The following is a 24,700-nucleotide window of genomic DNA, read 5'->3' as shown; positions in this document are numbered from 1 at the left end:
TGTCGGAGCGCCCCTGTGAACATTATTCATAACTTATTTTAAGAGTATTAACAATGCCAAATAAACTGATTTATAAAAAAAGATGTTTATTGACTGGATTATATTTCATTGAATTTCAAATCAGTATCTTCAGAGCATAAAACAGCATGTTATAATTTACATGTGGCAATGAGTAAGTGAAACAGTTCAAATTGTAATGGACAAAAGATCTAAAGTTCTAATTTGGCACCCTCTAATGTTGTAAAAAAAGTATTACAACTATGTAGGAGTTGATCTTATGATCAAGTCTTTCATAATTTTGGCAAATTAATGCAACCATACTTGTTCAGATTAGGAGAATTCTTCATAGATATGGCTGACTCGAAATAATCTTTCTGATCTGTAACAACTTCTAAATAGCATATTTGTTTTCTTCTATCCAGTCCTGTTTGAAGGGATGTCCAAAGCGTGGTCTGCAGTCCTGACTTGCCAGATTTTGGTGTTTGCCCATTTATGCAGTTTAATTCATAACATAAAAGAAAATTAAGATATAAAACTCCTTAGTCTTCCACAATAAGATTGCGGAGGACTAAGCATTTTTTTAGTATTATTATTAATTGTGTGTGTGTGTGTGTGTGTGTGTGTGTGTGTGTAGAAGGTATAGATCCAACATAGCTTCTAGCCAAACTACTAAAGGGCCTAACAGGTCAATCACCATCCTTCGTTAAAAATTTCGAGCATTTTGTTTCAAGCATCAGCAATATTATCCTTGAATAACATGACACTTTAGTAAGATTTGATGTAATCAATTTGTTTACCAATATTCATACTGATGATCTACTTACACTGCTTCAAGATAAATTCTCTAAGAATGTTATGTCACTCCTCAAACACTGTATCTCATCTGGATACTTCAAATATAAAAATACAGTATACAAACAGAACTCTGGTCTAGCCATGGGCAATCCTCTTTTGGCAGTTTTAGCAAATTTTTATATGAAAACATTTGAAAACAAGGCTCTAGAAGAATACCATCATAAACCAAACTTTTGGAAAAGATATGTCGATGATATCTTCTTAATCTGGATGGGCTACCTTCACTTCTGCTTTTTCATAAGTATTTGAATCATCAACACCCTAACATAAAATTCACCTATGAATTAGAATCTAATGATTCACTCCCATTTCTGGACCTTCTGCTAACTAAGGAATCAGGTAAATTAAAAGCCTCTATATTTCCTAAGCCTACATATACTGACAAATATCTACATGTCTCATCCCATCATTATAGACCTCGAAAATTGAGTATCATTTCCACACTAGGAGCAAGAGTCTGCCCACTTCTCACTGACAAGGACAAACTAGCCAAAGAACTTCAACATTTAAGAAACACTTTCCTTCAAAATGGCTATAATGAGCACACCATCTTCAGATTACTCAACCAAAATGGGACTAGAGAAATTTCTAATGAAAAAAAAAAAACAGAGGATTCATCACACTCACATATATTAGCTCTGTGTCCATTAAACCAGCAAAAATATTTAAGGAATATAAAATCAAAGTATTTACCCCCTTTATCAAGATGCGATCACTACTAACATCCACAAAACCTCGACATAGCCCACTTCAATATCTGGGTGTTTATTGGCTATGGTGTGATTGCTGATCATCTTATTATGGATAGACAGAAAAATCAATTGAACAACACATTGAAGAACATGATAAACATCAAAGAATATATATATATATTTTGCAGTTCTGGGCAACAGACCAAAACCCGCAGAAAATCGACTGGGTCAGTCCCTCGACAGTAGAACTCCAACACAAAAGAAATCAGATTGTCAAACAACATATCTGGCAATACAATTCTAAACCTAACACATACCTGTAAAAAAAAAAAAAAAAAAAAAAAAAAAAAAAAAAAAAAAAAAAAAAAACTTGCTATCACCAATCACTTTAAAGCTGGCCGTGAACAATTTGTAAATGCCATATGTCTTGATTTGGAAAGAGCCAACTGTGCAGAAAATCAAAAAAATGTTTTTTAAAAGTCAATCAACTGTGTAAAAAAAAAAAGGCACAACCAGAAACGCTAGTAGAGTGGTCATGGAAAACTTCTCACGGAATGGAGAGCATATTTTCATGAATTACTAAATGCTGATCACACAGTTCATACCTTTCCCACTGTACCTCTTCACATATAAACTAATCTTTACTAGGGATACACATAACTAACTTCACTCTAGGTGAACTAAAAAGTGCTACAGGATGACTAAACTAAACAAAGTTCCAGGACCTGACAATATTGCTCTTGAAGCCATCATCTATGGAGGCAATATGCTAAATGCATTACTTTTGAATATCTGTAACATTGTACTAAACACTGGAATTGCTCCAGCAGATTGGACCAGAGGATACATCCTTCCCATCCCAATGAAAGGTTCCCAGATCAAAATGACAAAACTACAGAGGAAAGTGTTCTATTGTAAGCTTTTTCAATTTTCTATTCTATTGTAAGCTTTAAAAGTTTACAATAGAATGTTACTAAACATGATTCAACATTCCATCATTCCTCTCTTCAAGAAAAGCCAAGCAGGATTTCACAGAGGAAGAAGTACTATAGAACAAATCCATTGTATTAGAAGGCTCCAGGAACAAACAGCTACCTGTTATTCTTACCTTCATCGACTTGACCAAAGCTTTTGACAGTATTAACAGATCCAAACTCTTTGAAATTCTGTCCCATTATGGCATACCAGACAAAATCTTTAAGGTAATACAGGCTTCCTACAAAGAGGTTTCAAGCACAAGTCCTAATCGATGGAATGTTAACCAACCCATTCCCTATCTCTACAGGAGTCTGGCAAGGGGACGTTCTTGCCCTCTTTCTCTTTATTATCACATTGGATTCTTTCAACAAAACAACTCACATTTTGTACTGAAATCAGTAGTGAATTTTGCAACCTCATTAATTCATGACTAAAGTCGATTGATAGAGCCTCTGCTATTAATGGCTCAGCAAAAAGTTAGCAAGTTTGAGCGCCGTTAGTAGTTGGAAGGGTTCAATCGTTCAATGCTGCTGGCACACTCTCCCTCGATGAGTCTTTGGACTCTCTGGAGGTGTCACTTAATAATAATAATAATTATTATTATTATTATTATTATTATTATTATTATTCTGAACTTCTGCACAGAAATAGATGCAATGCTTATGACATTGGCAAGATTGCTGAATAGTTTAACTTTGACCCTAAGAAAATTGTCAGGTGGCATCACTTTAGGGCCTACAAATGCAAGAAGAGATGGAATGAACTTCACTCAAATACTGCATAGAGAAGAAATTGCATGTAAAGCATATCAACTAAGTAAATAGAAATTAAAATTGTTGTTAAAAGTCAATTGTCTGACTTTCCTACAATACCAGAACACGAATACCATTCCAAACTGTCTGAGGTTCAAAAAGAAGTTTCATTCAGCAAAAGCTAAATTATTGACATGCAGGCAACCTTGCCATTAATTCAAGAACAGATCAGCAGCACTCATGTTGAGTTGGCTAAAATCAATGCCCACCATCAACACATTACAGGAAGAGCTTTCAAAAATCATACATCTAGAACTCTGATCTGTTCTTTTTTTTTTTTCCCTTCAAGTTTCTTTGCAACTTTCCCTCATGGTATTTGTTTGCTATTGGTCTCACTGCCATACACCATCTGTGAAAATGCTGCTACTGAAGAATAGAATTTGAAAAGGTTAAGAACAACCATGATAAGAAAAAAAATTGCAGCTCTTTGGCAGCAAACTGTTTGCAACTGCAGATACGACAAGAACCTGTAGTGTTAAATCTATCATTGTAGCCTCCCACAGAAGATGCAATCAGTGCACTTAGTCATGAGCATAATTTTGCCATTCCACCCAAAAAAAAAGTACCAGTTTTGGAAATAACTAGTGTGGTATCTATTACCTTTGCACCCACTGTGGCTAATAACATTTGTTTGGATGTGTCTAGTATTTTGGTTGTCAGAAATCCAATTACTAGTTGGATTTCTGATGAAATCCCCCCCCCCCCCCCCCAAATATCGTAACCAGAGCAGACATGGGAAATGCTACTGTTATTTTGGATTAAACTGATTACAACAGAAAAATGAGTCTTTCCTTAAGGAGTCCACTAATCTAATTATAGATTGGAATCCTTCCCAAAAGGAAAAAGTGTATAAATTATTGAAAAAGTTGCATCTTTGCTCAAAGAGATTACTAGAAAGTTAAACCTTATGTCAAACCATATCAGATATATATGGAGTCCCTAAAACTCACAAACCTAATTCCCCCCTTTCATCCAACCCCTCTCTCACAGCAGGCAACTGTCCCTCATCTCTTAGTCATCTGATATCATGGTCAGTTTTGATATTACTTCACTATTCACTAATATATCTTTAACAGAGACCCTTGATCTCATAAGTCACCCTCCCCCCTCTAGTTAGCTTTTGTGCGAAACATTTTGAAAACCAAGCATTCAAAACACAATCACTATTAAACCAGTTTGGCCGTGCTATGTTTATATCATATTTGCTATTTGGTCTCATAATCCAGAAAACACTGAATATACTTTTAGCACATCTTAACAGCCACATTCCTAAAATAAGCTTCACCATGTTAAAAAAAAAAAGTTAAAATGATCTCCTTTTTCTAGATACACCAGTGACATGACTTCCTGCTCATTATTTCCATTTACAGAAAACCCTCAATCATACATAAGCAATGACATCACTTATCCCAAACAGTATGGCATCTTCAAAACACTTGTTCACTTAGTTAACAAAAGTTTTAGAGTAGGTGCCCTCCCTCAATGAGTCTTTGGACTTCCTGGAGGTGTCACGTAATAATAATATACAGGTGGTAGCCACTGGCTAAAAAAGATGTTGTGATGGTCCCTGATCTCAGTTTCATTTCAAGCTATTTGGTCAAATAGCACAGCACTTGAAATGAAACTGAACTTAGGGACCATCACAATATCTTTTTTAGCCTGTGGCTACCACCTGTATATTATTATTATGTGACACCTCCAGGGAGTCCAAAGACTCATCGGGGAGGGCACCTACTCTGCACACACCAGTCTTTAGGGGTACCTGTGGCATAATAAATTAATAATGGAACACGTATAGACCACAGTAATAACTTTAATTAAATAAAGGTACAAATATTTCATTGAAGGAACATCAGTATTATATCGAATACATGAAACCTCATAAGTGTGGTCTAGCACAACATAGCATTGACACTAATCATAATATCCAGTGGGATAAAGCTTGTCTTCTCCACGGATGCAGATTTAAATATGAACGCCTTTTTAAAGAAAATTGCGAAGCCCTCTTACATCTGCGGAATTTAAATCTAAATGATTTGGCAGACTCTTATTTTATGCGACTATCAATGAAATAATTATCTTTAAAGAATTATTTAATAATATTTTAGTAATTAATCTTCTGGCATGTGGCAGCAATTTTATTTGGTGATCCACTGACTGTTGTGTACTTTGTTCCATTCCTTTAACTGTTTGTTCTACACTGAGGATGTACTGTTACTTTCAGTATGAAATATTTGTACCTTTATTTAATTGGAGTTATTATTGTGATATGCGTTCCATTATTAACTACACCTGTGGCATCTACTGCTCATCACTACCACCACTAGTATTTCCACAGACAATCGCAAACATCCATGCCCATGACGGGATTCGAACCTGCAGCCTTTTGGCTAGAGAGCGAATATGCTAACCACTCAGCCAACCAGACCAGCTGGTTGGCCAAGTTGTTAGCGCTTGGCCTACTATCAACACACAGGATCACAGCAAAACCATTCCTATTCATATATTAAGGGTACATCAGAAAAAATAGCCAAAATCATTTGCAAATATCATATCAATGCCACTTTCATTCAGTTGACTACCATCATTATACTTTCTCATAAAGATCAGCTTCATCCTCTCACACATCCTGGATGTATAAACTTTCTTGTACCTGCAGTTTAGCTTACTTTGGACAGCTTGGTAGATCACTTAACACCTGCCTTGAAGAACACAAAAATTTCATCTGCAATCATTCTGTATGGCAAGTTGGGATTTTTAGACCATGCTCTGGATACTCCTTCACATAGGATTGGATTCTAAAAGTAGTCTGAGAAACTATTTTTGAAATTAGCATCAGCTCTGAAGTACTTTCTTAAACTCAACAAGTATGGTTGCATTAATTTTCGAAAGATCTAACAGCAAAACTTTAAGATCAGAACAAATGATTGAGGTTGTTTTGGAGTATTGCTTTAATGATATTTTTATAAAAACTGGAATTTTTATTATCTTAAATATAATAGCAAGTTAATCTAACTATTAGTTTGATGATAACTGATTCTTTTTTCCAGGGTAAGTACATATCACATGTACTTAACCAGAAAAATTAAATCAAAGATGCCAAGAAATTATATTCTAGTTTAATCCTTTATCTAAGCATGTGAATCACAACGGGCTGTGTATAGAGGTAAATGACTTCACAATAATTACCTTAGTATCCCATAATGCAAAGCACACATCTTTTCAGGTGTATATAATGTTATGTATATGGGAAGGACCACTTCTCAGATAGTTTCGACCTTTATTGAAGTCTCATCAGTGGGAGCCAGATGTAGAAGAGATAACAAGGTTGAAGTAATACAGGTGTCATATATATACCATATACGAGTAGTGAAAAGGTGCAACACATTATTATTATTATTATTATTATTATTATTATTATTATTATTATAATATTTGGGATTAGAACTAGTTGTTGAAAGTTTTTTCTCAGATAGTTTCGACCTTTATTGAAGTCTCATCAGTGAGAGCCAGATGTAGAAGAGATAACAAGGTTGAAGTAATACAGGTGTCATATATATACCATATACGAGTAGTGAAAAGGTGCAACACATTATTATTATTATTATTATTATTATTATTATTATAATATTTAGTAGAACTAGTTGTTGAAAGTTTTTTCACTTTGTTTTAAATTAAAGATGCTGAAAACGTGTGCTTTGCATTATGGGATGTACTTGTATTATAGAGGCAAATGATTTCATATTGTCTTAGTAGACAATATGAAATCATTTGCCTCTATAATACAAATCATCACCTAATCATGAAGATACTTCATGTGCAAACTTTGTTTGCTTTCACTTGAATAAAGAATTAAATAAGAATATAATTTCTTGGAATCTTTAATTTAATTTAAAATCAAGTGAAACAACTTTCAACAATTAACCTGAAGAACTATCAGTGATTAGTCAGTTAGATTAATAGCTATTGTGAATTTAATAACATAACTAAAAACCCATGTAGAAAGTTTTTTTAGTTTGGGTTTATTATAAGAGATACCAAGGAAGCAAAGTTTTGCATGTGAAATATATTCACTTCTGAGCTACTTGTATATAGAGGCTAATGACTCCATGTCACTTGCCTTAGTATGTATCCCATAATGCAAAGCAACCCCCCCCCCCCCTCCTTTCAGACATGTATAATGCAATGCATAATGGTAAGGGTTACTATAGGAAGGGACACTTGCATTATACATGTCCAAAAGGGAAACCAAGTATAAGATTTCTTGGTATCTCTAATGTATAATAAACCTAAGGTAAAAAACTTTTTTGCATTTTTCTCTCATCCAGAGATTTTTATTAATAAGGTCAAGCACCTTTCGTCTTCTTGTATATGAGATATATATATATATATATGTGACTTTTGCATTACTTAGTATATCCCAGGTCTGACTCCCACTGTGATGAGGCTTCAATAAAGGTCAAATCAGGTCTAGGTAGTGACCATTCCCATTATGTATTACATTGTATTACATTATACACATCCAAAAGGGGGGGGTACTTTGCATTGTGGGATACATACTAAGCCAAGTGATATGAAGTCATTAGCCTCTATATACAAGTAGCTCAGACGTTGAATAAATTTCAGGTGCAAAACTTTGTTGTTTTTTTTTTCTTGGGACAAGGATTTAAAGCAAGTATAAAGTTTCTTAGTATCTTTCATGTATAACTAAAATCCCAGTTCTAAAATACTAAAGTATCATAAAAACATCCTATAATATTTTAGTGATATATGGAGTATACTGTAGGACCTTTTTAGTGGAGAGATCCATTACTGGAATCTTATCTAGAAGTGGTAGAATAGTTCCCCCACAATAGATGCCAAAAGAGGAACTACAACTTCTGCTGTTTCTAAAGCAGCGTCCCATCTCATAGTCTCGAGGTTTCAGTTGTTAATGGTAACCTTCTTAATCTGTGGATTGGAAGAACTTATCATCTACTTAACCCTCTGTCTCTCGTCAGATTAGAAAAGAGGTATTAATCTGGCTCCAGTTGGGAAAATTTGGAGAAAAGAGCAAAGCTAATAATAATGGCAAATATTTGTTGGATTTCTGCTCAGGACATGGACTGGTTATTACTAACACCATGTTCCAACATAAAAATGTGCACAAATTCACATGGAAAGAAGAAGCATGGAATAAGAAAAGTCTCATTGACTATGTTATTGTTGATAGTGATGTTTTCTCCCTGGTGCAGGACGCCAGAGTGTACAAAGGATTTGAAATTGGAAGTGATCACTATTTATTCTTGAGTAGGATAAAATTGAATTTCATATTGAAAAGAATAACATGTAAGAAAGTTTTAAAGCGAATAAAAGTTGAGCAGCTCTCAGATGTGAACTGTAGACTAAAATACACAAAGAGTTTGAGAACAGGAATCAAATCTTGCAGATTCAGTGGCAAGCCTTGAAGAAAGCCCTGATTGATTCAGCTAGAGAGGCATATGGTGAAGTTGTCTGCAAGGATAGAAAAATTAGAACTACTTGGTGGACACAGGAAGTTAAAGAGGCAGTGAAGGAAAAGAAAAAAGCTTATCAAAAGTTCCTGGCAAATAAGTCAGCTTGTGCTCTTAGAGAATACAGAGACAAATGCAAGATTGCTAAACACTGTGTAAAACTAGCTAAACAAAAGCCATGGGAGGACTTTGGCAAGAATATAGAAAATAAATGTCAAGAAGGTGGCAAAGTATTCTGGAGTTTGTTGAAGAAGCAGAGAAATGGAGGAAAGAGTGCTGTGAAAGGAGTTAGAGATGATAAAGGAGACATGAAAACAGGAGAAAAAGATATCCTTGAAGTATGGAGTAATTACTTTGAAAAACTGCTAAATGAAACAAGCAATGATGACAGCACAGTGGTAAAAAAACACTGACCAGGCATGCAGTCAGGAATACATATCCATACTTGAAGTAGAAAAAGCCATCACAGGCTTGAAATGTGGAAAGGCAGCAGGAGTAAATGATATTCGACCAGAAATGCTGAAGTATGGTGGTATAAAAGTCTTACAGTGGCTGTAGACTAAAATACACAAAGATTATTGAAGAAAAAATTAAAGAGTTTGAGAACAGGAATCAAATCTTGCAGATTCAGTGGCAAGTCTTGAAGAATGGCAAGCACTGCATAGTTCAGAAAGCCTGGACAGAGGGACGAATTCCCGATGATTGGAGTAGAGCTCTCATAGTACTCACATATAAAAAGGGAAATAAAACAATGTGAGAATTACAGAGGTATTTCCCTACTGAGTGTTCCTGGCAAGATCTATGTAAGTATACTTGAGAAACGGTTGCGAAGAATTGTGGAAGAAAAGCTGGGTGAAGAACAAGCTGGATTCAGGCCAAATAGAGGCTGTCAGGATCAGATCTTCACTCTACGACAAATAGTCAAGAAAGCATGGGAATATAACAAAGATCTGTATTTAAGTTTTGTTGATTTGGAAAACAGATATGACAAGGTGCCAAGAGAGAAGCTATTCATTACGCTATAGTTATATGGTGTCATTGGGGCATTATATCAATCAATACTTAGTCTCTATTTGAGTTGTACATCAGCAGTTAGAATTGAAAGAAATACAGGATGGTTTAATGTTAAATCTGGTGTGAGACAAGGATGTACATTATCCCCTCTGTTATTCATTATCTATATGGATCACATTATGAAGGAAAGTGGTATTAAACATGATATCAAAATTGGAGATGTTAATGTCAGCTCTTTGCTTTATGCGGATGATGTTATACTTCTAAATAAATCTGCTGCAAGTGTTCAAGATTTTCTGACTAAATTGAATAACTGTTGTAATAGATATGGTATGAAGGTCAGCAATAAAAAGACAATGAAAATAGGCAGAATCATTGAAAATGTCAACTGTGTTGTGAATGGAGTGGATGTGGCGTTTGCACACCATGGTGCTTGGCCGCACGAAGGAAGCGTTGGTTTCGATCTAGTCGGCGACTAGAGGAAATTTTTGAATGTGTAAAGATGGCGTCCCACAAGAAACATACGTCAGCGGCCCGCAGGACTTCTACTTCTACAAGAAAGGCTGGCTCAGCGTTAGATTTTTCGCAATGGATGCGTTGCGGAAACTGCTACATGTATGCGCCGAAAAATGTGAAGGATCTGTGGTCGGTCTGGCTAAATGAGAAGAACGAAAATGTCGACGTATGTGAGAAGTGTTGGGATAGGCTGGAGCGTTTAGGAATGGAAGCTGACATTGGGACTGTAGCGGAAGAACTTCGGCGGGAGTTTATGAAAATGAAAAATGACCTTCATCTTCTTCATGAGGAAGTGGAAGTGCTTGGTAAGGAGATACTGGAAGTTAAAGCTGAGTTTAATGTGCTAAACAGAGAAATTAGGACTATAGAGATTACTTTAGCTGAAGTAACTAGAACAGGATTACTTATGGGGGAGTCTTTGGTGAATGATGCAGTAATAAATAGTATGGGAGTGATTGGGAGTCAACAAAATAAAACCACAAGTGGCCTAGAAGAAACGAGATGTAGTGAGAGTGGGAGGGTAAGTAATAGAGTGTTGAGTAATGAAGCTGGGAGGGTCATGCTGAATAGCATAGAGAATGAGTCCATGAGTGTGGACTTGAATGAAGTTAAGAGTGGTAAGATATATGGTGATTCTATGATTAAGGGTATGGAGAGTGGTATGCATGAGGAGTGCTTGGCTGGATGGGACAATAGAAAGAGTGGCTTTAGCAATAAAGATAGAGCATGAAGCAGACAAGATGATAGTTATGGTGGGTACGAATGACCTGAGAGGTAGTATAAATCGGGTAGGAAAAGATTTAAGAACATTATTAGATATTGTGAAGAGGAAAAGTGTCAGTGGGAGGATAGTGTGTGTGCTGCCTCGTTTTGACAATTACGAGTTAAGTAGATGAGCAATGATAATGAATGATATGATTACAAGAATGTGCAAAAAAAGAGGTCTGTCTGGAATTTTGATGTTTGGAGTGTGTTTGAAGGAAAAAGGCAGTTGTATGCTAGAGATGGACTGCATCTTAACATGGAAGGATATAAGCGATTGAAGTAGTTATTGTTTTCTGAACAAGTTGAAGTTATTGGGCAGGGAAACTAATATTGAAAAAGTTGAGTGTAAGAGAGAGAAACTTTAGCACTGATTGTATATTTATTGATCCTTATATGCAGAATAAATTGCAGAAGAGAGGGGATAAAAATGGACTACGGAAGTTAGTGACATATATCAGTTCTAAAGCTTGTACAAGAATCAGGAAATCTGCAATTTTTGTATACCAATGCTAGAAGCATTCGAAATAAGAGAGAAGAATTTTTGGCATTAGTCAGTGAAATCTCACCAAAAGTTGTAGGCATTAGTGAAACTTGGCTGTCAGCAGAAGATGTGGTCACTGGAATTGAATATGATGGGTACAGTATTTTCAGAGACGATAGAGAAGATAGAACAGGAGGAGGAGTACTGTTGATGATAGCTGATGTGTTGCAGCCAAAGAAAGTAGTATATCAAGATGTTAGACATGTGAATGAGAGTTCGTATGAGGTGGTCTGGTGCGAAATAGTGACCAACGCAACCAAATATACAGTTGGATGCTGCCATAGACCTGGGAGTACAGGGGGAGATATTGAATTCATGCATCAGCAAATTAGTGCAATGAGTGAAGGCTTAGTGATTATTATGGGGGATTTTAATTATGGTGATATCAATTGGAAGGAGGAAATATCACGTAGCAAAAAGGAAATGGAGTTCATACATTTTCTACGAGATAATTACTTGAAACAGCACATAACTGAAGGGACACGTGGTGTGAGAGTGTTGGACCTGGTTATTGGTTCAGAGGTTATATGCATAAGTAAGGTGTCCTCGTTACCTCCAATTGGTGAAAGCGATCATGTGGTATTGACTTGGGAGGTTGCAAAATCTGTGGATTTTTCTGTTAAGAAGGGGTATATACGGAACTACAGATTAGGCAATTATAACAAGCTTCGGAGTGAACTTGCAGCCATCCCATGGCAGAACATATTGCAAGGGAAAGATGTTAGCAGTGCTTGGGATAAAATCAGCGGGTATCTGAGGAAAGCAATATCAGATTGTGTCCCCATGGTCAGGAGGTCAAACAAGGCAGGCATTAGATGGATGGATGAGCAGTAGTATCAAGCTTGATCTGCAAAAAAAGAAAATGTTATGGAGAATTTACAAGGAGAAAGGCGATCAGGACACCCATGAGCAGTACAAGGCTCAAGCTAGGAAGGTTACCAGCATAGTAAGAAAAGCTAAATCAGATTATGAGAAGACCTTAGCCAAAGAGATCAAGGGTAATCCCAAAGAGTTCTTCTGCTATGTGGCAAGTAAGAGGAAGATTGACTTTGGAAGGATAGCTTTAGTGGGTGCTGATGGCATTGAGGTGACAAAATCAGATGTAATAGTCGAGTTACTGAGTGATCACTTTTCAAAAGTCTATCGCCCAAGTGAGGATATCTCTATACCTGTAGCAATACTTAATGTGAGAATTGAAGCTAAAGAATCAGAGGTATTAAATATATTGCAAAATTTAAATGCAAACACTGCTGTAGGCTTAGATGGAATATCAGCTCTGGTGTTGCGTGAATGTGCAAATTAATTGTCAACCCTACTTGGATATTTAATCTAAGTTTGAACTCTGGTATGGTCCCTAGGGAGTGGAAGTTAGGCAAAGTGGTTCCTTTGCATAAGGGTGGCTCTAAAACTGCGGTATTTAATTACAGACCAATCACCATCTCAGGAGTAGTGGTAAAAGTATTGGAAAAGTTGGTTAAAGACAAAATTCAAGAATGGGTGGATCAAGATATCATACTCTATAGAGGCCAACATAGTTTTGTTAAAGGTAGATCCTGCCTTAGCAATCTATTAATTATTCATAATAGAATAACATCTGAGTTGGACAAAGGAACTGGCTACACAGTGGTACTTCTGTATTTTGCTAAGGCTTTTGAACAGGATACCCCCATAGAACACTGTTACGCAAATTGGAGCAGATGGGAATGGATATTAAATTGGTGATATGGATAGGAGAATGGCTCAGGGAGCGATACCAGAAGGTGGTGTATGGAGGAGCCGAGTCCAGAATGAGGCAGGTGACCAGTGTTGTGCCTCAGGGCTCTGTGCTTGAGCCAATGTTGTTTAATTTGTGTATAAATGATATAGGAAATGGCTTAAAGGGAGATATTCAGTTGTTTGCTGATGATGCAAAGTTGTGTAGTGTAATAAAAAATCAAGCTGATGTTGAAAGATTGCAGGAGGATTTAAATAAGCTGGTAAAATGGGCAAAAGATAATGGATGTCAGTTCAGTGTGGAAAAGTGTAAAGTCATGCATTTTGGGATTAAAAGATTACCAGCTGTGTACTACATCAATGGAAAGGTACTCCAAGAGATTGATGAGGCTAGGGACTTAGGGGTATTGGTAGATAGGGAGATGAAGTTCAGAGGACACATTGCTAAGGTGTCCAAGATTGCACATAGGATTACTTGGTTGTTGAGGAACACACTGACATCCAGAGATAAAGAGGTTATTATTCCCCTTTATAAAGCATTGATACTTCCACATTTGGATTACTGTGCTCAGGTCTGGTCACCTGGATTCCTTGGAAATGAGGAGGCTGTGGAGAGGGTTCAGAGAAGAGTGACCAAGTTGGTGAGTGATATAAAAAAGGCTCCCTACATTGATAGATTGAGAGCTTGTGGATTGCACAGATTGGTTGCTAGGTGAAGAAGAGGGGATATGATAGAAACATTCAAATTACTGAAAGGTTTTTATAGGATTGATGCAGGGGAAATGTTTCAGCTGTGTGATAGTGATGGAAGAACAAGAGGTCATCTCTGGAAATGAAAGAAGAGTGTGGTTAACAAAGGTGTCAGAACAAGGTTTTTTTGCCTGGAGGGTGGTGAATGAGTGGAATTCATTGCCTGACTTAGTTGTGAGCTCTTCGTCTGTAAATGAATTCAAGAAGAGATATGACAGATATTGTTTTGCTAGTTTGGGTCTCCCACGATGAGTCTACTGACTCCATGGAGATACCCGTAATAATAATGGAGAACCTGTGGAACAAGTAAAACATTTCAGTTACTTAGGCACGGTTTTTAGTGAAGATGGTAAATTAAATATAGAAATTGACAACAGAATCAGCAAAGCTGGTATGGTGGGAAGTCCATTGAATAAATTCATATGGAATAAGAGAGAAATTATTCAGAACACTAAATTAGCTGTATACAAGACAATGTTCAAACCAGTTTTAACTTATGGATCTGAGAGCTGGGTCAGAAGTAAAACACATGACTGAAGACAGTGACCGCAGATATGAGAATCCTGAGAAAGATTATAGGCGTGAACAGATGACATCAATGGCAATATCATATTAAAAACGAAGATATTAGGAAAGAACTTGACATTGTCAGTATCCAGGAATGCGTTAGCAGAGCTAATCTCAGGTGGTATGGTCACCTTAAACAGATTGGGCGAAGAAAGATTAGCAAAACAAGTGTTCTCTGCCAGGTTGGCAACAAAACGATCCAGAGGAAGACCAAGATATAGGTGGATTGATACGGTACAAAGTGCCTTAGACGATAGAAATATAAGATCTGATAATGTTGGAGTCTTGACAAGTAACAGACTGATTTGGAGGAAAATTGTAGATAAGAAGTTAGTAATGATGTAATTTTTTTCATGTAGTACTATCATATTCTGTACACCCCCTTGAGGGTACATGGCAGGAATTTGATGATGATGATGACTTTTTTTCATGTTGGTATGTGAAAAACATTCTGTATGCTGATAAAATGCATGACTTGAAACATTAATGAGAGAGAATCTCAGCATTTGTAATAGTCATGCCAGATATGATGCATTGTACATAGATGAAAGCAGAGTACCACTTAGATGTTTGTAGAAGTATAAATGGTGAGATGTTTGTAGAAGTATAAATGGTGATCATATTCATCCCTAATTAAGGGATGAATATAATCTCAGCATTTGTAATAGTCATGCCAGATATGATGCATTGTACATAGATGAAAGCAGAGTACCACTTAGATGTTTGTAGAAGTATAAATGGTGATCATATTCAGCCCTAATTAAGGGATGACATTAAATTTGAGTTTTTACATAATTTCATATGAAACTGATTTTCTTTGTATTTAATGATTTATTAAAGTTTGGAACCAGAGTTTACCCATGACCCTGTATATTATCCACACAGATTTTTATTGATGTATACTTCTTTATAAAAATAAAATAAATACTCAATGCCTTTTCATTCTCAAAAGGAAAGTAGCTCCCTTACTTTTGGAAATCGATAGGCAGCTGGTCTCTACTTCTCATCATTGCCAAGGTTGAGTGCATTGCCACGGAATACTCAGTAACAGGTGATGTATCCTAATTCTAACCACTGTCTTGACTGGGCAGTAAATAAACTAAGTTGGTATGCATTTTTGATGGCTATGAAAGACTTGGATTTTATTTTTATTTATATATTTATTTATTTATTTTTTTTATTAGATTTTACTCCATAAAATCCAAGTCTTTCACATCCATAGAAAATATATGCAAACTTAATCATTTAGTTTATTTCATACCCCCATCAAAATAGCTGTAACAAACAATAATGAGGGATCAACTTGCTGTTCTTTCTGTACGATAGGAAACAACACATTGAAAGTATTAAATTCATCAAAAATTCCTATCTGTTTAACATGCTATTAATCACATCTCAAAATGTCATGAAGCTATTTTATTTATGTACCATTGACTGTATTTCTAAAGACTTTATCATCAGGTTTCTAGCCGATTGATTCCTAATTGATTTTTTTCTCTTACATATTAAAATCCCTGATATTTCCATATTCAAATTTCTGTAGCTATAACAATGATTCATGTTAAAAGTTTCTGGAACAGAATCTATATGGAACTAGAATAAAAATAAATTATATGCTTCCCCAGCTCAAGCTAGCTTTATTAGAGGCACTCATTAAAGACTGAGAATGAAATAACCTAAAGAACAAAGACTGTTACGTGCATAGAGTGCAACAGTTATAATCTCTGCATTGAACTGAAGTGATTATTTCTGATTCAAGGATAGGGTGGTGTGTCAAAATTTGTGTAGGAACATTCTATCAGTTCTATTGTTGCAGTTAACTGGTTTCTACAGGACTTGAGCAACTTCCAGGAACAGTCTCTCTCTGATTTAAATTGAGATTTATATATATATTAGCCTTGCTTTCTTCCACCTGATATAATGGTCTTTACCCAAGGCATATTGTGCTAGTCAACTTTTATTGCCATACCAAATATAATTATGTTTTTTTTTTTTTTTTCTTTCTTACAAAGGTGGCCATCCTGTGTGAAATATGGATCCCGCATCGACAGGGGATACTGGAGGCACCTGACAAGGAGAGAGGATCTGGTAGTCCTTAATTTGTCTCAGGAAAGGGAAAACTATGTTCAACGGTTGTAGACTATTCTAATTTTGGGCATTTTAAGGAATGATCCCAGTCTGTCTGTTTTGGTATAGGCATTTAATATAATTTATGAATGGTCTGTTTTTTGGAAGGAGGGGAATTGTTCTTTTTGAATAGGGTAGCAAGATTTCCTTTTAGCTATTTGGTTCAAATGATGTAAGTAGAGCCTGCTGTTTCAGATGCAGTGCAGGACCTGAGAGTGAAAGTCCATCTGCTCTAGATGCTAATTTTTTGAAAATTCCAAGTTTATGGGCCGGATGTGAAGTGCTTGTGTGTGTGTGTGTGTGTGTGTGTGTGTGTGCATGCAGACTTTTAGTAACCTTTTAGAATGTGTGAGAGATCCATCTGACTCCTTGCAACCTATGGCGCTAATTTCAACCTTTCCTTGTCGCAATTAAAAAAAAAAGAAAAGTATCAAGTTTCATCAGGTGGGCTCATATGATGATTTCAGTTTTGGATACATAGCAAGAGGACTTTGCTCCCTACCCATAGATGTTTACTCGCATATGTTCACTCGCCTTTTTATCAACTTAACTTCACTTAATCAAGCAGGAAAATGCATTATGATCCAGTATATTACTCCTGATGCTAATTACATTACATGTGCAGTTTTGAGCCCATTTGGTAAACTATTAACTTAATAGTTCTTTGGCCAAGCATGTGATGATATCAGTGATATGTGATGTTTTTATGGTATTTAACTTTTGTATTATGGAGAGAGATTTGCTGAAAATAAATAAATTCTAACCAGTAATTTAAAAATTATCTCCTCACAAATAATATATTTTCTTTTGCTTTAATATATGTATACCTGTATCTTTTGCAGACTGTATTTGTAATGCCATCTTCTAGTGCCCGCTGTGCTCAGCTACCCAGAGCTGTTGATAAAGTTCCCTTCTATGTGGCATTGAAGAAACTTCGTGATTATCACTGTGGATTGTTACCTGATTTGGATATGGCTGAGGTTTCATTTCCAGATGTTAAATTGAAGGTTGAAAGCAAAGATGAAATTTTAGACAATGAGGACTATTCTGACTTTGTAGCCTCTCAAAATTCTCAAGAACTTCCTGGTGAAGTTCAAAGAAACCATCCAGCTGTGGACTCAAATGGTGAAGTGGTTGTTCCACCTGTCAGAAGTAAACGTGGAAGGAAAAGAAAATCTGAGTTAATGGGATTACCTGGTGAACCTAGAAATAGTGAAATTCCTGTTGCTACTGTTGGAAGGCCAAGAGGAAGGGGATCAGGTAGACGAGGCCGGGGAAGAAAACCAGTTGATCGTGGAGGATGTATGTCAGAAAGGTCATGGAGTGGAACCCCTACTGCTACATCACCTTACTTTGAATCCTCTGCTCAGCAGCAGCAACAACAGCAGCAGCAGCAACAAGCATCTGGATGGCAACAGTGGCAAGATCAGCAAGCTGGCTCAATGATGTATTCAGCACAGTCTAATAGCTACCCAGAATCAAGAAGAGTCAATGAAGCACCTTCACCAAACAGTTATCACATGAATGTTTCTGGATATCCCCAAGAGCCACCATCTCGAAATCAGTATTATGGAAATTATGAAAGGCCGTACCAGAGTTACTCTCAAGGTAACTGTTCTTACGTGCCCCAGTGTGACACAGATCCTTATAATGTGAAGGTGAAACAGGAACGGTTTGATCCAAGTTATAACGGGTATTGATCACAAATAGTCATACTGCTGTTCTTGTGCTGCTGTTTCTTCTATCATACTGGTGGTGGAAATGGACTCTCATTAAAATCCTTTTTATTTAAAAATTTTTTAAAGTGATTCTGTTTTGATAATGCTATTTTTAACTTTCATAACAGGGTAATATCTATTTCTCATTATAAAATGGGAGTCCTGAATATTGCAACAATGATGGCAGTTTTTCACATAGCTGGTGTGAAAAATAATTATAAAGGAGGACCATATAGTGTTTCATTAAATATTTCAGGATTTTTAAAAGTAATCTATGTAAATTATGCACATGAGAACTGGTTTTAATTTCAGAATTTTCATTCAGCATTTGTCTATATTACTTTGTTCACTTTTTTTTGTTTTAAAAACTATTGAACTTCATATCATGAATGTCACTGCAAGTAGTTTTAATACTGGTAGAAAGTAATTAGGAAGCGTGTATGTATGTATATATATACATATAATTTCTATTCATGCATAATGTTACTAATACTAGTTTTTTTTTTTTTTTTTAAGTAACTCTGAAGTCACAGAATATGTGAATTATAGTAGATGTCAAACATTAGAATTTTTTTCTTTTCTGACTATAATTGGCTAGTGGAAGTTGATCTGTTGTCATATTCTGATTTCCAGGAATTTCATTGTGATACATATTTGTATACTTCCTCAACTTTAAACATTTATGACTTTGCTCTTCATGCTAGAGTACACATATCTCTCAGATAGTTGTTTCATTTTTTGAAGTTGTCTTTCATTTTTTAATCTTTCTTCACTTATTGAAACAACTTTTAAAATGGCATTAGCAAAGAAATATGAGAAAAGCAAGTTGACATTTATAATAATATAGAGCATCAAAGTATTGCATTTGAGATCATGCAAGTTAAAATAAAATAAAATTATGAATGCTTGATTTGACCTTGCATTATGGTGAAGAAGACCACACATAGTGTGCAGGATGTATTGAAGTGCATGGTTCATAGCTAATGTATGACCATCAAAAGTCTTATATAATCATATAATAATTACGATACTATGAGATAGGTATTGTTTTATTTATTATACATAGTTTCTATATTGAATTATATATTTAATTTTTTTTTTCCCACTCCTGTTTGATCCAGTGGAATAACGTAGTCCTCAGCTTTTTAGTTATATTTGAAAAATCTTTCATGTACTTTATATATGTTTGCTGTTTCACATTTTTCAAGAAAGTATCTGTGATGCTAATTGAGGGTTATCTGCACCTAGATGTAAAATACTATCTGTAAACTAATTTTGAAGTGATTGTCATTTGTACATTATTTTATTACCTTCCAAGTAGACCTTCCATTCCAAGTAGAGTGTAGTAATTAGATAACATATGGCCCATGACTTCTTTTTGGTTGAATGGAATTGAAAATAAAATTTAGTTCATTTTCCTGTTGGTATTGTGTCAATCAATCAAACTACAGTACTATACATAGTTACTTTTCTGAAATTGGCACTTTTATCTTCCTTCTTGTTATGCTTCTACCATGTTTTGCTTCCTATTGTATGAAATTTTTTTTGTCAGATATTTGTTTATCAATGTGATAATGTCCTGTATAAATTTGCTCTTAAAAAAAAAGGGGGTAGTAATTTTTTCTTCTTACAACATTAATTTCAAATATAATTTTAAATCACTTTATTTAACTGCGTTAGATTTATCCTTAGCTCAGTAACAGGTTTTCTTTGCAATTTTTTTTTGTTTGAGCAAGATAATTGATGTGAATATATCACCATTTTTTTAATACCCATTTTTTGTTCTTTATACATGCAGATTACACATTGTTCTAATTAACAGATTACTCTCATACACTTGTATGATTGTAACATTAAATGGAAAATTATTAACAATGCAAAATGCCTATTAGTATGAATTCAGCTTTTTGTTTATTGAACTTCTTTCTGCAATAAAACAGAGTATCCATATTTAAGATTTCTAGAGGTGATTAAAAAAGTGCAAGAGAATTCATAGATTAAAATGGTTCCCTGATAGTTCCCCCCCCCCCCTTATTCTCTATATAGCATTAGAATAATAGCTTTTTTGTTGTTCTTCCCCAAAAAGAATCTGAATTTTTTATGCTTTTCGGTGATGTGTTTTGAATGGTATCTTAAGCTGTTAGTGCTCTACAGTTTGCATCAAGTCTTAGTATTTTTCTCTGAATTGTTCATTGATTTTGTTTGCATAAAACATAAAAATATACTTACATAAAATTGCTAAATGCACCTAACTTAGGTGCATTTAGCAATTTGAAAATAGTTCCAATTTTGAATCAATGGGTCATTCAATCAAACTTGGATTCATCAGATCAAAATATTTTCTTTGCTTCAAAATGCACTAAGTACAAATATTTCTATAAGTGTTCCTGAATATTTCTGTATGTTTTTATCTTTTTGTTTTTCTTTCTTGTCTCTATCCCCTAATTTTAGCTTTATTGCTACAATAATATTTTGATAAAATTTTAACAAAATAAATGTGAGAGTAATATCTTAATAATATATGTATTTATGGTAATGTGCTTTATTATTCTTAGAATGCATTTCTTTCTGGATGTAACCATATATGGAGTTAAAAGTATGTTCTTTTACTTTATACTTCTGCCATGTCAATATTATATATATATATATTTTTAAAAAAATCCTTTCTTCAGTATATTGCTGTTCCTGTTATTTCTAGGAAGTTGTTGAAGACTGATCTTTTATATCATTTTTATGCTAATGTCTAAATGTTTGCAAAACACTATGTGGCCCTCCTGTAAGCCATTTGTCATGCAGTATCCACTCCTCTGCCGGACAGGGGAGTCTAATCTCCACTGCCTGCCACTTCTAATATTACAGGAATTAAAGCATCATAACTTGTGTTCTAATGTTGTTATAAAGTTTTTATGGTTTCTGTATATGTACATGTGTGTTTGTGTGCATGTTTGTTTGTAAGAAACTATTTTACATCTTTCATGTTTCTACGTTTTAATAAGTGGTATTTTACAATGAAGGGACTGAATGGAGGTAATTTAATTTTGGATACATCATATTTTTAACTTAATGCAAAGTGTTAAGTAACTATTTTAACACATTTCATAATAAGAATCATAAGATATACGCTTTCTGCTTCAAGTATATAAATGATATTTTGTTGATTTAATCCTGATGACTGACTAGTAGGATAATTTACTTTTATAAATTATATTTTTAATCCCCTTTTTTTTTCTTTAGAGATACATTAATAGAAAGCACTAGGTTTGTTTGGGGGGATAAGGGTCTTCCCAGAAATACCATAAAATCTTTAATAAATTTATGAGTGGGTTAGTGTTTATGCAATAAAATTTACAGTTTACTTTAAAATGGATTTGAGATATTAAAGGAAATGCTAATATGGAGCAGCAACAGATCATAATATTCTTTGTATATTCCTTTAAATAAGATGTACACATTTCTGAATGCAGTATATGAACACCTTAATATTAAATCATTTTAAAGCCAGACATTTTATCGAAAAATACTTTAAAAGGAAATGTATTTAATTATTTGTAGTTCATCAAAATTTAAAAAGTAACTTGATCAAAATATCTACTCTAAATATCAAAATAAATTAGACATAATCTTATTTATTATAAGTAAGGAGAAAATTTTGTATATCAACAGTTGGATATTTAATTAAACATACAGGTAACAAACAATAAATGCATTTTTAAAATGTCTGCTTGTAAATATCAAAATAATTTATTAGATACTTGCTTATTATAAGTGAAACATTTAGTATAAGTATTGGGTTATTTTATTAAACACATTACCAAACTGAAATCATGAATAGTTATTTACATAAGTTTTCTCTGGTAGAAATGAGGAAATATTTTTTTAGTTTAGTGCTGTTGTGAAGATTTTACATATAGTAACTGTTACTTTTTTGCAGTTATATGTTAAAAGCACAACAGCTGATAAGAAAAATGAGAAATGTCACATATCAAATTATAATACTAATAATTGGGAATAGAAGTTCGAAATGGGGACCTACCAGAACAAGAATATGCATGTGCTTCTTTTTTTAATTATACTAAGATGAACTTTGAAGCCTTAAGTGAATTGCATGAAAATTACTTGCTTTAACTAACAGGGTAACCTGTTGTTGTGAGGAAACCTTATCTTAAATTTCTTGATTTATAATGCATATCAAGTAAGTAATACTGCCATGCAAAATTTTAGCTGTCAGTACTGTTTACAGAGATTTTTTTTGTGTAGGGGGGGCTAAAATGTATAAAAGTCCTGCTTTTGCAAGTAACCTGTTGCATGCAGCAGAGGCAAGCAACGATGTAATGTCGTCAATCTAAAAGGCCATAAATCTCTCATACTTCAGAATCATGATTAAGGATAGCATGATCTAAAAATTGAATGGTACTAATGATTTCTCTCTCACTGGATGAGACCTTTCCCCTTAAAAATATTCAGACAAATGTGCTAAGTGGGTTTCAAATACTCAGAGAATGGAGACTATCCACTCAGCTGCTCAGCAGTTTTTTATGAATCTTTCAAGTTTTTAAGTGCTTATAACTAGAAGTATGAACATCTGAGGTAAATCTGGTGCAATAAAAAGTGCACATAACAAGAATACTTTCTACATCATTTTATTTAGTACAACATGCCATGGAAATTCAAGTATCTAGGAGTAAAATGTGCACTTAGGCATTTTATCCCTAGATACCTGCTTTTGATTAGTAAACATTTTGCAATGGATGATGTATCCAGAATGACAATGCTGAAGATTATCTTGTAAGCTGCATATGCTCTTCTCAGTGAAATTACACATCTTCCTTCCTCCCTTCACATCACTTCTTTCATTTGTTATAATTCACTATACTTTCAGAAACTATTTTTTAACATCTCAGGAAATGTTGAAATAGCCATCAGATTATCCAGCTAGGATAGATAATTAGCCAAAAACATTGGTTAGTCAATTCATTTATAATTGTTTTTTAATGATTCATAAAGGTATACTGTATTTAAGATGATGCATCTATTTATAACTTGCCCATTACTCATTTTGAAAGCAGTTGGTGCAGCAAAGTCATTTCATAAGCATAAATTTTCTTCTTATCAAGCACTCAATTCTTAGCCAATTTCTAGCAGTTAATGAAGACCAAGTATCATCATCAAATTCTTGATAGGCATTCTCAAGGGGGGGGGGTGTACAGAATTCTATAATAGTACTGTATGAAAGGTTTACATTATCACTGACTTCTTGTCAACAATTTCCCCTACATTAGTCTTATCTATCAGGCCTCCTTCATCTCCCTTTGGCAAATCTTGTATATCATTCTTCTAAGCACTTCTAACTGCAGCAATCTGGATTTTGGTCTTTTTCATGTCCTGGCATTGAATACTGTTTTGCTTACCTTTACTTTCCCATCTTGTTTAAGTGACAATACCACCTGAGATTAGTGCTGCTTACACTTGAATACTAATAATGAAGAGTTCCTAATATAGTAGCATGTTGATTTTCCAAATAGTTGAGGCCAAGGTTGATTCGGTTAATTGAATAGTTTGGATAATCAAATAAACATGAGAATACCCAGTTAATTCAAAACAAAGTGTAATTAGGCCTGCAGTTAAATTATACACAAGGTTATTACTACTGTATCTTGAAATACGATGTATTATAAAAAATAGATTTAGGACTGGTTTGTAAATAACTAGAATGTTTTGAAGAAACAAAGTATATTTTAAACTTAACTGTTTTACATGATTTTACTATAAATCGCAATTTTTTTTAAATAAAAAGAAATAAATGAACATAAGTAATTGCACACAAATAAGAGTTTAATGATTATGTTAAAGATACCAAGCAATTTTAAACCTGGTTTTACTCCATTTTTCCCAAGTAAGCAAACAGACAAAATGTCAAGTTTGCGCCTGCAATATATGCAAGACTAGCTGATCCCACAGGTAGTGCAAGACCAAGGCAACTCGTGGTAGAAGTGGAACAAGCTCTGATCACTAATCTTAATATTTACCCTTAATTCCAAAACACATCTCCAAGAAGGGGATGTATAATGTTATGTATTAAAGGCAAGGGGCCACTACCTTTTGTGTTTTGGAATTAAGGGTAAATATTAAGAGTTTAATGAATCTTAGGAAGATTTATTTT

General features: G+C 34.6%; 1 protein-coding gene across 2 annotated transcripts in view; it reads left to right on the top strand.

Annotated features, from left to right (window-relative positions):
- Tdg (Thymine DNA glycosylase) overlaps positions 1-22,259 on the top strand; it is a 234,747-nt gene extending 212,488 nt beyond the window's left edge. For both annotated transcript variants that reach the window (XM_090412150.1, XM_090412151.1), the window contains exon 9: positions 17,665-22,259. In XM_090412150.1, coding sequence (XP_090268276.1) covers positions 17,665-18,522 — 858 coding nt within the window. In that variant the 3' untranslated portion in view covers positions 18,523-22,259. The remainder of the gene's footprint in view (positions 1-17,664) is intronic.
- Positions 22,260-24,700: the final 2,441 nt, after the last annotated feature.

The sequence above is a fragment of the Typopeltis vanoorti genome, chromosome 22 (assembly GCF_054136105.1).
Source record: "Typopeltis vanoorti isolate ZY-2024b chromosome 22, IOZ_Tvanoo_1.0, whole genome shotgun sequence".
NCBI classification, from domain to species: Eukaryota; Metazoa; Arthropoda; class Arachnida; order Uropygi; family Thelyphonidae; genus Typopeltis; species Typopeltis vanoorti.
The sequence above is the reverse complement of the archived record's forward strand: the minus strand, read 5'-3'. Positions and strand labels throughout refer to the sequence as shown.